At 32.2% G+C, this 15,287-nt stretch overlaps 1 protein-coding gene and 1 non-coding gene across 2 annotated transcripts; one reads left to right on the forward strand and one right to left on the reverse strand.

Moving 5' to 3' along the window:
* Positions 1-7,408: 7,408 nt before the first annotated feature.
* On the forward strand, positions 7,409-7,479 carry TRNAG-GCC. The gene has a single exon. It is a non-coding gene; the product is annotated as a tRNA-Gly (tRNA).
* A 446-nt stretch (positions 7,480-7,925) lies between these two features.
* Positions 7,926-11,267, reverse strand: LOC116112872 (flavin-containing monooxygenase FMO GS-OX-like 4). The gene is made up of 7 exons (XM_031399002.1): positions 10,589-11,267; positions 10,275-10,345; positions 9,625-9,777; positions 9,431-9,513; positions 9,173-9,308; positions 8,908-9,081; positions 7,926-8,129 (listed from the first exon to the last, which is right to left on the reverse strand). Exons 1-7 carry the CDS (start codon positions 11,145-11,147, stop codon positions 7,926-7,928), a joined length of 1,380 nt encoding a protein of 459 aa, XP_031254862.1. The 5' UTR covers positions 11,148-11,267.
* Positions 11,268-15,287: the final 4,020 nt, after the last annotated feature.

Consider the following 15,287-nt stretch of genomic DNA (forward strand, 5'->3'; position numbering starts at 1 on the left):
AAACTGTCAATTTTTTGGCTGTCTAAGCTACCGCACTCTCTCATGCAATGCATTGCTAAAATGCTTTCGCTATTTCCAAGATTTTCTTTTTGTCATCAACATAAATTACTGCTTCTTCTCTGTTTTACCCTTCTGGAAAACGTGGCTGAAGGTTGTTGGCAGTTATTTCCAGTTTTTTTTATTTTTTATTTTATTTTGGATTGGATTAGAATTACGACTACAAACAATACGTTCACTCTTTTCTTTGGGTTTCTTCCAATTCTCTTCTTCTTTAGTTAGTTTAGCTACTTTAGCCAGCCACCCCATTTCTAAATCATCTTAATGATATTCAACTTCCCACCTAATTAATTTCTTTTTTCTCTTTCAAAACATTGCCTATCGCTAACCTTATCAATTGATTTATGTCAAAATTTTACAGTCTAACACGGTTAATTGTTTTTTTTTTTAATCAAGGTGTTCAGGTAAATTTGTACACACCTTAATTAATTTTAGAACTTCAAGGTTTGAATCTAAAAACTCAAGGAATTGAATAAACCTCTTTTACCATGATAATCCTTTGAGTATTATGGCTATTTAGCCCTAAACCGTAAACCGTTAATTTATTGTAACTGTTTTGGGCATTATGGCCATTTAACGAAAGATCTTTTTAAAAAATAATAAATTAACTTAACCGACTCTAATTTAGATTAACCAAACACTAGTAAGCCTTAATCCTCTTGTTGTTAACAGGTGGCGTGTCGTGTTTTAATTGTACCGTGTCAAGTATGTCTCAACCCAAACTTGACCATTTAATTAACTGTGTCAAAGGTCTCAACTTGAACCCAACCCTTTTATTATTCGTGTTGTTACACATTTAGCAATTTGACCCATTTGCCATTTATATTTGTTACGTTATATAAATAATAATTATTATATAATATAACATATATTATTAAATTTCAAATACTAATAATTTATGTTTATGAAATGTTGACATTGAGAAAATTGAATTCAATATGATGATTTGCCATATATATTATTATATTAATTATTACAAAGGTATAATAATTATTATATAATATATAGTTATATAACTTTTGACATTTAATATTTGTAAAACTATATGATAAAATCTGATATATTAATTGCATTGCAATTTATTTTTAAACTCTATCATTGAAAATTATATTATATAAAATTGACATAATATAATATTTATATGTTGTGGTATTTTGTATAAATCACTATATGTTAACAAAATATAACATGTAATTTATTGAATAATGACACTTAGAATTTAATATCTATACTAATATTCTAATAATTTTTTTAAATTAAAAAAATTATATTAGTCCATATAATTTGTGAATAAGTAATATCATTATAACATTTAATAAACATTTTTTTAATTATATTTCTCATTTTCAATTTATCTTATTGTGTTTGAAACTCAATATGTTTCTTTTTAATTTGTTTTGTTAAATAAATTTCAGTTATGTTAATTTTTGTTATTTGTTTTTATTATTAGAATTATATCTAATTAATCGTATTTTAGATGGATTAGTTGTGTTATAATAAACACAATAATGGTGTCATAAAAAGTTAACCATATCATAACAGCCTTTTAATTACTATCCATATTTGAAATTCGAAATTCCTTACGTCGTCAAAATCATGTATGGAAAATTTGTTTTGTGAGGAGACAGAAGACTCCCCTTATCTATCAACTTTTTCGGTTTCTTAATTTATATACTTAAATAACAACACGTGAAAAAAAAAAAAAAAAATCAACTACTTCATCAATTTTATAATTGGTTTTACTTTTTTATTTATTTTCTATACGTGGCCATTATCCGCAACACAAATATAAAAATCTCTTTTTCGTCAACTCCCAATTGTACAACTGAATTCAAAATAGTTTATTATAAGGAGTCTACTATGTAAACAATTATTCATTAAAGTAGATTTTATTTAATTCCTCTAATCCTCTATTATTATTTACTTTTTCGAAACTGTGGAAAGAATATAAAATAATAATAATAATGGACTAAACTAAACATGACAACTGCCTAACAACATATTCATTAAATTGGATCGACAGAATTGAAATAACTATAACATATATTCATTAAATCAACTCATTTCCCTCTACAGTATATTCTTTATACATACCAAGAATATTGTGATCCTCTCAAGAATTTATTTATACATACCAACTTAAATAAATGTTAAATGTTAGGCAGGACAAGGACAGTTAGAACTTGGACCTAATGCATAATTAACTTCTCTTCATTAAAACATTGTTGCAAAATATCTATACCAATTATATGCGTTTTAAGTTGATAACATTCAGAATTGTTTTCAAAATTATTGTTCTTCTTTCCAAATAATCTCTCCCTACTTTCAATCTACCAAACCATGGAATGACCGTCGTTTTTGGGTTCATTATGATACCATATATATATATATAAAAGAATAAAATTGTAATTCGTTTTTCAATATAATGACCAACATTTTGGTCCTACCTTCATGCTCCCCTTCACCCAACCTAAACAATTGTAGAATAAATGTCTCACTTTCTTACTCCCAACGCCCCAGTCCACCAAGGCACCAACTTTGGTTTCTCAAGGATGGGCCGAACAAATTACGCATACCCAAGATTTACCAAAATGACAAGTTGGTACCTAAAAGGTTTTGAAACGATAAATAGGTACCTTTCGTCATGTTCTGTTAGTGATTATCATTTGATAATAGTGAAAAGACTAAAATACCCTTGAAAGTTTAATATTTTAGTTTTTTTATAAATTTAAAAATTTCTTAAAAACCCCCTAGGTTTGCTAATTTGACTAAATACCCCAATATATAAAAATTTTATAAAATAACAAAAACACCCCCACCATCCGCAGTGCCAGATTCTGGCCACCACCGCCGGAACTGGCCGAAAAATTACGTTAAGACACAGACCCATCGGATCTGTGTCATAACGCGTAGATCTGGCATTTTCCGGCAAGATCCGTAGCTGATCTGGCCGGAAAAGGCCAGATCTACTGCCAGATTTGGCAGTCGAGACTGGAATCTTGCCAGAAAATTGTGTTACGACACAGACCCGTCAGATCTGTGTCGTAACACGTTGATCTGGCATTTTTCAACTAGATCTGGTCGGAAAAGGCCAGATCTGGCCGGAAAAGGCCAGATCTGGCGGTCGAGGCCGAAAAAGGCCAGATCGACGCGTTACGACACAGATCCGACAGGTCTATGTTGTAAAACAATTTTCTGGCCAGATTCCGGCGGTGGTGGCCGAAATCTGGCACTGCGGGTGACAAAGGTGTTTTTTTATTTTATAAAATTTTTATATATTGGGGTATTTAGTCAAATTAGCAAAACTATGGGTTTTTTTTAGAAATTTAAAATTTAGAAATTTATAAAAAACTAAAATATTAAACTTTCAAGAGCATTTTAGTCTTTTCACTATTATCAAACGAAAATCACTAACAGAACATGACGGAAGGTATCTATTTGTCATTTCAAAACCTTTTGGGTACCAACTTACCGTTTTAAAAAAACCTTGGATATGTGTAAGTCGTTCTCCCTCTAGGGATGTAATAAATGGTAGTCATTTTTAGCCCCACTAAATTGACCAATAACTCCCCATTTTTTATTTTACTTTTTCAACTTTGACAAAATTATCTCTAAACAAAATTACTATAAACCCCAATATTTACTTATTTTTATCTTTAATATTTATTTCTTATATAAGCTCTAGTTCTAAATTTTTATAATCATTAAAATTTGTTTGTTCATTCTCAAATAATTGGTTGCTTAATAGATATATTATTAAAATTATGATGAAAACAATAGTACAATGGAATGAATTTGGAGAAGAAAGTTTAGTTTCAAACAATTTTAAAGCAAAAATTTATTTTATATCTAGAATATCACTATATTATCACTATCGGCTTATAGAATTTCAATTACAATCGGATATGATAATGGATACGCACCCAAACTCAACAAAATTAAAAGAATCGGAATTTTTCTCTACTAATGGAGACGAAAGTGGTTGCTACTTGCCATGAGTAGTGCTGCTTTACTGAGGTTTGTAACTTGAAATTGAAGAAAACCGAGAATTACTGTTGAGATTTCAGCAATATTTTTAAGATTTTTTTATTTTGTCAATTTTAGGATGCTCATAGTATCTTTGATATTCTGTAATCTCCTAATTATATTTGTATATTGTAATTGACATAATTAGAAGATTCTGTAAATTGTATTCTCTCTATATAAAGTTTGTAACTCTTAGTATCTTACTGAATTAATCAATGAATTAAAAACCCAATTCTTCAAACAAACAATTATAACTACTGGAATTGTTTGTAACCGAATTCATCTACATCTTATTCAAATAGAACTACGGAGAGAAAATTAAAATGTTCATTCAAGTTCACTCATTGAAAGACCCTTTTTTCCCCTCTTTATAACCTCCATGGTTCATCTTCTTTGTCTCCACTATAAATCCATAATCATCACAATTCTTGAGCTTTTGTTGAACTCCTCGCTGACTTGAGCATTAGAGAGTCTACGCTAGCAATTGCCCTTGTCGACTTGAGCCTTTAACCTCATTCTCCCTTTGTTGTACGGGAATTCCAGTAGCTTCAAGAGAAGAATTGTCATAGAAACACCTTAGAAACACCCTTAAAACACACCCTAATGCCCATGTACTCGTTAACGCCTAAAATGTTTTTAGGCATTCATAGGGATAGAGACTTCGACAATATAACATATTTGTTATTTTTCTAGTCTAAGATGATCTTAATTGTTTTTATTTGTTTATTTATTATTATTATTTTTTTCATCTATCATTTGTGGAGTGATGAGCACATTGTTCACCAGCTTTTAATTGGAATGGTGGAGGCTAGATTTCAACAATTACTGGTAAAAGAACAAAAGAAATAATATAATTATTTTGAGAAAATGAAGGTGAAAGTATAGGTATTTGAAATCCAATTTTTAGTCTAAGTAAAACCTTAAAAAGAAAAAAAAAAACTTTATAAATCTAAAAGGTTATTTTGGTATTAAAAAAGATTTAAAGAGATATCTTAAAATATAAAAAATAGATATTATTTGGTAGTGGTAGACACTAATCAATTCAATGGGAGGTGAAAACTACTTCGGTCAGGCCTAGCCCAAGATTGAGGTGGCCCCGCCCAGACATATAGTAAACGTAGGCCCATGCCTGAAAATCAAGTCCGAGTTTGGGCAAGAAAGGCTAGGCCCAGGGCGTTTACATCTCCAGAATTATCTCAATTTTTCTACTTCTACCACCAATCACAATCATTTGCATTTCCTACCCTTCCTCCTTTTAATTAATTATTACGCGTTTAATAATTAATATTATCCCATTTCCCAATTTTTATTAATATTCAACCAATGTTTTCATCAAAATTTTAAGATATCTTTCATCTACCAACACACACGAATATTTTACATAATCTTTTTGTTACACCTCCAACCTAGTAGGGGTTTGGAAAGGAAGATCAAACAATATAACTGTACAATTACAAACAAGTAATCCTCAAACAGATTTTAAACATACAATGAAAGACTTTGTTAAATTTTTTAAACGTTCAAATTAATTGTTAAATATTAATGACACACCCTAAAACTTCAGGAATTCCTTAGCCACCATAAAGTTTATAAACTACCAAGTTGACCCCGGCCATTAGTTTCTACCATTAATTTTGATGAAGATAAGAGCGAAATAGACATTTAAAAAATTAAAAGTCCAAAATTTTTAAATGAAAAATTAAAAAATATACAAAAATTGCCAAGTAAAACAATATAAAAAATTAAAAAAAGATTTGTGATTTATGATAATTTATTTTTTAAATATTAAAATATGGTCAAGGTTTTTTAAAAATATATTTACACATTGTCCGGATCTCTCTCTCTCTCTCTCTCTTTTTAAATCATTAATAATTTAATATTAAATATATTTATTATAGAAAACTACCTATATATGTATATTTTTTCAAGGATTTTTTTTCTATATTTCTTTCATAATTTTAATTTTAATTAATTTTATATTTTTTTAGGGCTATAAAAATTAAAAGATATTACAACTATAGATTTTGGGAAGGATTTTTATTTTTTATTTTTTAATTGCATTATTTTAAAGGGAGAATGACATTTTCCCACCCAAGGTTTGGCAAAACGACACTTTCCACCCATTAAGTTTCAAAATGACACTTTCCCACCATTCGTTAGGTTTTGTTATGTTTTCCGTTAATATTTTACTGAAAAGAAGAAAATGCCCTTAAATATTTCACTTTATAATTTTTTTTAATTTTTTAATTAGCCAAAAAGTCAAATATTACAAAGTCAAAAAAGAAAAAATAGCTAATCTCACCTAAAAAGTTAGGAATAATGCCATAAAATTGTTTAAAGTTAAATGATTTTATTTTTTATTTATTTATAATGTCATTAATATCTAATCACTATTATTTAATAATCTACTAAATTTATAATGTTTTTCATTTTTACTAATTAACATAGAAAATCAATATTCCTAATTAATTAAATAAACAAAGAAAAAAATGTATTTTTACATTTGGATTAATAAATAATCGAACAAAGATTTTAACTTAACTAAATTTTAATTTATAATAAACTAATTAAGAAATAAACAATTTAAAGGTATTTTCGTCTTTTCAGTCAAATATTAACAGAAAACATTAAGAACCTAACAAAGGGTGCGAAGGTGTCATTTTGAAACTTGATGGGTGGGAAAGCGTTGTTGCGTCAAACGTTGGGTGGGAAAATGTCATTCTCCCTATTTTAAAATTTTTAAGTTTATATATTAAAAAGTAAAGAAATTACAAATATATTTTTCAATGATATTATCGGGTAAAATGGTCAATTTCAAATATGACTATGGAAAAAACAGTGGAAACTAACTGTAGGGGCAGGTCAACTTGGATTCATCCAATGCCTACGTGAAGTTAAATCACATATAGGGATATTTTAATCATTTTATTGTTTAAGGGCATTTGCGTCCTTTAGTGATTCAACGAAATTTATGAATCATTTCAGTAATTTCACAAAGTTTAGTCATTTTTTTTTTTTTAAAAAAAATTAAGGGCATTTACCTCCTTTAATGATTCAAAAAGATTCAGGAGATCATTTGTGTAATTTCACAAATTTTAATCATTTTTCTGATTAAGGGCATCTACCTCCTTTAATGATTCAAAGAGATTCAGGAGGTCATTTCTATAATTTCATAAATTTTGAACTAGGACAGATGGAGTTATGATGCTAAAGGCTGGGTTCTTTTTCGGGTTTTTTTTTCCACCCGTACTCGAGTCTTGACTATTAAAAAAATCCTAAGGCTAATGATAATTGATAAGATTAATAACAAAAGCCTATGCCGCCAGCACCAGTGGTCTAGTGGTAGAATAGTACCCTGCCACGGTACAGACCCGGGTTCGATTCCCGGCCGGTGCATTATTTTGCTTACCCTTTTCATTTTTCGTAGTTCATTTTTGTACAAATTGATATGATACTTTTCTTTTTAAAAAAAAATTGATTCATAGTTTTCCTTCAGAGTTTGATCCCTTTAAAACAATAGTAATATTTTATAAATTATTCTTATTAAGTAACCACTAGGTTTGAATCAAGATTTAAAAATAAATCTAATATAGTAAAAAAGATGAGGTAACCTCTATGTCGGATTTCATTCCATTAACAACTTCTTACAACCAATTGTGTAAATCATAATTCCATTCTGATAATTTCAAACTACAATGCTTGGCTTGAGGTTTGTTAAATAAGCAATTTACATTAATGAATTATAGAAAAATAAATTATAACAAGGTTTTTATTTTTATTTTTTTTATTTATTCTTGACAAGAACATACAACACCACCTATTTGAGTGTGGCCACTTTCAGTTTAAATATTACTAGATATTTTCATTGGGGGGTACTTGTTGAAATCTTCCTGGGCTTGCAAGATCAGGTGGTCGTCTTCCCATTCATCACGGTATGTCTCTGGTCTAGTGCGTCTGCTACTGGAAGCAGCAAGATACATTAGAATTCTCCATTCCTCAACCCCTTCACACCCACATTGTCCAGCAAGCCAATTATCATAATCAAACTGCAACAACATTCAAACATACTCTTAACCATTGTCAAAAAATTCTTTTGGCATTAAAATTCACATTAGAACATACACAATAATGCCACTCTGCCAGGCTAATGTGTCCCATGCAATACGAATTCAAGTATATAAAATTATGTAGTTAAATGAATGTTCTTGGAAACCCTATCAAACACTTCTAGAATGGCTAAGAAGGAAGCTCCAAAAATAGGTTTTCCCATGGTGACTTGACCACAAGTTTTGATTAGCATACAGAATCTGCAGGATATTTTTGCTAAGTATCTGATAGTATAAGATTAGGAATAAGTTTGCTCTTGGAGATTAAAGATCCAATTTTTTCCTTCAGTTCTAAAAGAATGGGATGAAATGTACAACGAATGTCCAACATTGGCATTAACATTAATTAGAAAACTTTTGCTCGGTATTTTATCTGAATCTGAAGATTCAGTTTGCACTAAAAACAGCAATAAAAATGGTAGGGACAGCAAAAAGCAGATAAACAGAGATTAAAGAGGGCTTATTGTTTCACATCTGAACCAAATAACCTTTTTTTGCCTTCTCAATAGTTGTTGGGGCAATACTTTAAGATTCATCGGAGCTTGCCCCGACATTAATTCACCAATGTCAAATGTTTCCCTTTATGCACTATCTATGAAGTAAACCAGTCAATGATAAATGAATATCTGCCGATGGAGTTTGGAAACAAATGATCAGATTATCCAAAATAAGGCAAGAGCATTCCACAATACTAGGCTAACTAGAAGACCAAACTTACCTGATAATCAGACAAATTATGTGTATACCGCTTAGGTATTCCAGAAGCTTCAAGTGTTGAATAAAAGGCTTTAGTGTCTTCCATCATCTCCTCCTGAGAAGGAAGCAATATACGACCTGATAAAGCACCAGCTATCCACTTGCTTTGCAATTCACACATGGGAAAGGGGATAACCTGGTGCCATTAACATGCAAAGATTCACTTTCACCAGAAAATTAAGTATCGATAAAAAAACAAGAGCATATCATTTCAAGCAGAGACGAACCTTCCATGGTAAACCAACAAAAGAAAGCCATGGGGCCAAGCCTGGTGGAAAAACATGCTTGTATAGTGGCCCCACACGGTTATCATCCACAGTCACATAGCCATTGGTATCAAGAAATGGGAAGTGATACTTGTACCTTAACAATGAAGAATGCTATATCAATATTCATCCCTGAAGTATGTTGAACTACTTACTAATGCATCATCAAAACATAAATTTTGGAATAAATGATTTAGAAAGACCAAATTGAAAATATACCCAGTGCAGTGTAGAATTACATCAGCAAGGACCATATTGCCATTTCGGAAGACCACAGTTCCATCTTTAAGGGCAATTTCTATCTGCATTATTTTACAAAATATTAGCATATTTTAACCATTCATCTCCCAGTACCATGATAAAGAAAACTCCTGCCATGAACTACTTGTGATAGCAATTCCAAATATTTTTACCATGGAATGAAGCCACATGTTATCGTATCCAGGTTGCTTTTCATATGTTCCATCCGCAACTGACCTGGAAGCAACATGAACTTCTCTGGCAACTCCAGCAATATCCCTGCAGATATCAACGGCACTTGCAGAACTCCCTATTAAAACTATGACCTGTCCATGGCAGAGCATTGTTAAAATAAGATACATATTAGATGTTAAAGAGCGATAAATAATAACGAGAAAGTTATTTTAAGAAACATGGAAAGTGGTACACCTCTAACAGAGAGCAGAAAAATGGTTACAATGCTAACTTATGAGAAAAAGAGAAAGAGTTTCAAACAGTAGATCGCATAAAGAACTTGCCTCATAAGTCGATACGTTATAAGGTACAAGATATCAACTTTAGCCCCACCTTTAGCTTATGATACATATGCTTGACAAAACTTTTGCTTCATTATAAAGCTGTTGAGGCAGTTCACAACATAAATGAGGCAAATCTCTGAACCACCAATTTTTTTTTTTTTTTTTTAACAAATAAAGACTTTTCCTCATTCCATAGCAAAACAAATTAAATTGGAGCTTTCTTTAATCATACACAATCTTCAATAACAAGAAGTATTGGATTTCATATCAATAATATAATGAGAAGCATAAAACCTGACACATACTTGATCTCGAAAGTGTTCCGGAGTACGATAATTGTGGCTATGAATTTGCTTCCCTGGCCATGAATCGATGCCTGAAGAAAGTACAAGGAAAATAAGAATTAAGAACACTGTTAAACATATTCATAAAATATTTTCAAAAATACATCTCAAGGCATTATATTGGAGCTTTAGAAAACAAACTCATACTTCATAATTCTGGTACTTCACAATTCATCACACTAGCCGATAAATCAATTAGTTTATAAGCTTTACACAAAACGCACCTATTCTTAAAGTAATCTAACAAGTATAGATTCCCTTAAAAAAACACTTACCCGGAATTTCAGCAATACGAGGTTGAGAATAGTGCCCGTTACAAACAACTACAGCATCATATATGTCATCGAAACTATCCTTATTATTTATTTTTTTAGACCTTACTTTCCATTTATTATTATCCATCAATTCAACATTCACCACTTCAGTTTCAAACCGCACCATTTCTTCAATACCGAACTCTCTCGCAAACTCCTTCAAATACTTCAAAACCTCCGTATGACCCGGAAACCTTCTCGGGTCTCCAGACCCGTCGTTTCGGCTTACGAATGGGTAATCTTTAAAACCCATTAACTCTCGTGGTAAGTTGGTCCGAAGGGAACCGTATATACTAGAATGGATGACGGGTCGTTTCGGATCTAAACCAAGAGGGTCGGATTCAACGCGATCAGTGTAAATCCACGTACCGCCAATTTGGTCGTTTTTCTCCAGGACTACAACCTTGTGGCCTTCTCGACGAAGCTCACGAGCCGCAACCAAACCGGCGGCTCCGGCGCCTATTACTGCCACGTGGCGGGAATGAATTGGAGACATGGTGGGCAGATTGAATTGGGTCATGATATGACTAATGAATTGAATTAGCTGGTGTGAATAATGAGTTTGCAAGCGGCCGTTTGGCGTGTTATTTTAGAGAATAAATGAGAGACCGAGGATGACATGGGTGTGTTTTATATTATATAAATAAACAGTGAGAGTGTGCATGTGCGCCACATCAATCATGATTATAAAGTTTTACTTCACTTGCTTGTACTTGGCTTTTCTAAATTGTCTGACAGTTGTTTTTTCATATGGGAATTTGGGTCCGGGCCAATAGGATTGCCTAAAAAACCGAACCCAAGACTGGTCTTTTGAGAGACCAAAGACCGGTCCTATAAGGCTTTGGCCCAAACTTGGACCTAGGCCCAATAAGAGGGACTGGTCCTTAGGTTTGTACCTCCTTCAAGGCACGGGCCTAGGGCCCAGGTTCGGGCCCAAACTCTCCCCCTTAATTTTTTATACACCTTTGGCAAATGTTTTATATAAAATTGACTATATATTAGGGGTGTTCGGTTCTAGGTACCCCACATTTTTTGAAAGAATCGGAACTGATGGTTCCTTGAAATTTGGAACAAGAACCTGTAACAACGGTTCCGGTTCTGGGTATCCTGTAAAATTTATGACTCCTCCAAAAGTTTTTAAAATGACAAAAAAACCCTTAAAACTTACAAATACCCCCCCACCTGGAACTTGTTAACAAAAATAAAATTATAAATTATAAATTCAAAATTACAAATTCCATTACTTTGTAAAGATAGATTCTCAAAAGTCAAACCAACTTACTTTAAATGTTATGAAATATAAATATATATGTATTCACATTACTTTTTCTACAAAAGTTTTTATTAACCCCTTACTCTTTAATTTTATTTTATATTAGTTTCGGTTCCTGGTTCTGGTTCCTAACCATAAGAACCAGAACCGGAACCGCACAGTAATGGTTCCAAAAATTTGGAACCGAAACCTACCGGTTGACAGCTGGTTCTAGGTAGAAACCGGAACCAAACCCCAAGTACCCGCCGATTCCGGTTCCAATCGGTTCTTTTGAACGCCCCTACTATATATATATATAATTCGAAGGGGGGTGGGGTTAGGGGAAGTTTTTTTTTTCCCCTTTCCCCCCAAATTTAAACTATAAATAACCCCATTTTCCTCCATTTTCTTCACAACTCACAATTCTCAATCTCTCATTCTCTCTACTTCAATTCTCAAACTCTCTTCAATTTATATTTATTCATTTATTATTCATATTATTATTATTATTTATACTATTCAATTTCTTTCATTTTTCAATTTCATCTATTATTCATATTATTCAATTTCTTCAATTTTAGTTATTTATTATTTTATCATAAATTCATTATGGATTCCCGAAATTATGCATTCGGAGGATCATCCTCAAATGAGTATTATGTTCCATCCACTGAAAAAATGAAAGGGTTTGATCCATTTTCACCCTTTCCAAAGGCAACAATTCCACAACCAGAAACGGCCGGGGCTACGTGTAGCCAAACACAAGCAAATTGCGACACCACTGGCATGATAAGACCGTCAAAGAGGGTCGTGTCAGGATATGGTAATACTTCACCAAATCAAAACGGGCAAAGCCAAATGGGGAGGGGGAAGAAACGTGCGGGGTATGTAATTTTTGTGCAACTGTTATCGGTGCTGAGCACGAGACTTCGATGATGTGGCGATACCTGAAGAAGAAGCTCCCCCAATATATGCAGCTTAGACCGTTCGATTCAACTTCAACTACACTCGGAAGCAAATTCATACTCAACTTAATTTTAAATCACAATCCTCAACTCTCTCAGCTTGGCAATACAATGCACTCAAAGCACGAGAGGCAATAACAAGATACATAGTTACTACAAACTCTCCTGTTTCTTTATCTGAAAATCCTTATTTTGTTGAAATGATTAAATATGTTTTTTGTCCAGCATATAGCCCTGTTAGTAGAGGTATAAGTAGAAGGGATATACTAAAACTTTATAATAAAATAAGAGATCAACTTAAAATAGAATTTGAAAATTTTAGGAATATATCTATTGCATTTACTTTAGACATATGGGTTGCTAGATCAAAAACAGATTTTTTTAGTGTCACAATACATAACCTAGATCATAGATGGCGTTTACAACAAAAATTGGTAGGTTTAAACCATTATATGCTAAACATAGTGCTGAGACAATTCATTTTACAATTATTAAAGTTTTGCAAGATTATTTATTAAGTGAGAGAGTTGTGGTGCTAACGCTTGATAATGCAGCTATCAATACTGCGTCAATTTCTTTATTTGAAAAGAGATTGGATCTGCATGGTGACAATTTTTTTTTTTTACCAGAGATGTGCTTCCCACATCATCAATTTGATTGTTAAAGTAGGTTTAGAAGCTATACATTTGAGGATTGAGAGGGTGAGTGCAGCTATCAGATTCATCGTTGGTAGCAATACAAGATGGACTGAGTATGTAAAATATTGTCACCAAGAGGATCCGCCGATTCAACCAAAGAAGTTATGTATGGACTTGCCTATCCGTTGGAACTCCACGTACTTGATGTTGCAAAGAGCTATGCCAACCGCAAAACAAATTATAGAGTTCATCAACCGGAAGAACAATTCCGACGAAGTCGTTAATGATGATGATTGGATGGTTTGCAATGTTTTTAATTCATTTCTTAAAGTTTTTTATGATTCCACTAATACATTAAGTGGTATTTATTATCTTACTACTAATGTAACTTTAGATATTTTACTTCAAATTTCTAAAACTTTTGCTAAACATATATATGATGAAAACATTGTTTTAAAAATGGCAACAAAATATCGGAAATATGGTTAGATATTCCATTTTTATATAGATTATCTTAGGTTTAAATTACACGTATTTAAATGTATGGTTACTGAGATAGACCATAATTTAGATTATGACTATAGCTCTTATTTGATAGACTTTAATAGAAAATTGGAAAGCTTTTTTCTTTGTATCAGACTAGGTACAATAGAACGCCCAGTGCCAGTAGAGATGACTAGGACCCTGATGAAGACATTTATCAACAAGGATCGAGCATGTGGACGTGTATGGAACACACAATAGTGGTGTTGGTGAAAGTAGTAGCTCCAGCTCGTACAGATATTGACCAAATGAGTTGCATCGGTACCTGCAAATAGACATGTCCTACATGATAAAGAAGGAGAAACGTGAGATGGATCTTGCAAGTTGATTCCCCATGGTAGCCCAAATAGCACGTGACATTTTATCTTTGCCAATTTCAACAATTGCATCCAAATCAACATTCTGCATTGTTGAAGACAGAAGATGCTCTTTAACCAATGAGATGGTTGAAGTCATAACATGTTTACGGGATTAGACTTATGCAGACAGAAGACTATAGTAGCACCTTGAAGATCCCAAACTACTTGACCTCTTCAAAAACATAGATTTGGATGATGTAAATATTGACGATGTAAATTAATTTAATAAAAACAGTTTTATTTAATTATTTATTTGTGAAGTGTGGTAGTGGGAATATTATATTTATGTATTTTAATTTAATAGAGAAATTTCAAATTCAATTTTTGTGGGATTTAAATATTGGTTAATTGGTAAGTAAATATAAATAAATTATTAATTAATTTTTTAAATGTTTAGTGAGGGATTTTTTAATGTATTTGGGGGATGTATTAAAAGCTAAATCGGGGTTTATATTTTTTTAATCCCTCCATAACTATTAAAAAGTCCGGGTATACTGGCTAGGATACCCGGATCCTAACCAGGATCCCTGGCCAAGCTCGGGACTGTAAAGAGTACCCGGATCCTGGAGTACTCTTTACCAGGAACTTCCTGGCCAGGGTAAAACCCTGGTCAGGAAGTTCCGGGTCAGGGATCAGGTCGACCCTGACCCGGAACGAATCGAGATGAATGTATGTTATTCAAAATTCCAAACGGTTTTATAATTGCATGAAAAAAAATTAGTAGAACCACTACGTCAGTCGAACATACGTGGAATTGATTAGAGAGCTCCAGGATTTTAACTACCAGTCTATTCTCAAAGTCACCGGTGGGAATAATCACGAACCCCCCTAAGTTTGAGTTCTCTAATACTTTGTAGAAAAACGAGAAAATGGTAGTCTGGTGAGTCACTTCCAATTATAATT

The sequence above is a fragment of the Pistacia vera genome, unplaced genomic scaffold (assembly GCF_008641045.1).
Source record: "Pistacia vera cultivar Batoury unplaced genomic scaffold, PisVer_v2 Contig67, whole genome shotgun sequence".
NCBI classification, from domain to species: Eukaryota; Viridiplantae; Streptophyta; class Magnoliopsida; order Sapindales; family Anacardiaceae; genus Pistacia; species Pistacia vera.

What these genes read in the sequence shown, in the direction of transcription:
- LOC116112872 (XM_031399002.1), bottom strand. Translation starts at nt 11,147, where the DNA reads ATGACCCAATTCAATCTGCCCACCATGTCTCCAATTCATTCCCGCCAC. An exon ending in TCGTATTGCTGAAATTCCGG is followed by an intron (nt 10,346 to 10,588) that starts GTAAGTGTTTTT and finishes TACTTTCTTCAG; the next exon opens with GCATCGATTCATGGCCAGGG. An exon ending in TTGTTGGTTTACCATGGAAG is followed by an intron (nt 9,082 to 9,172) that starts GTTCGTCTCTGC and finishes TAATGGCACCAG; the next exon opens with GTTATCCCCTTTCCCATGTG.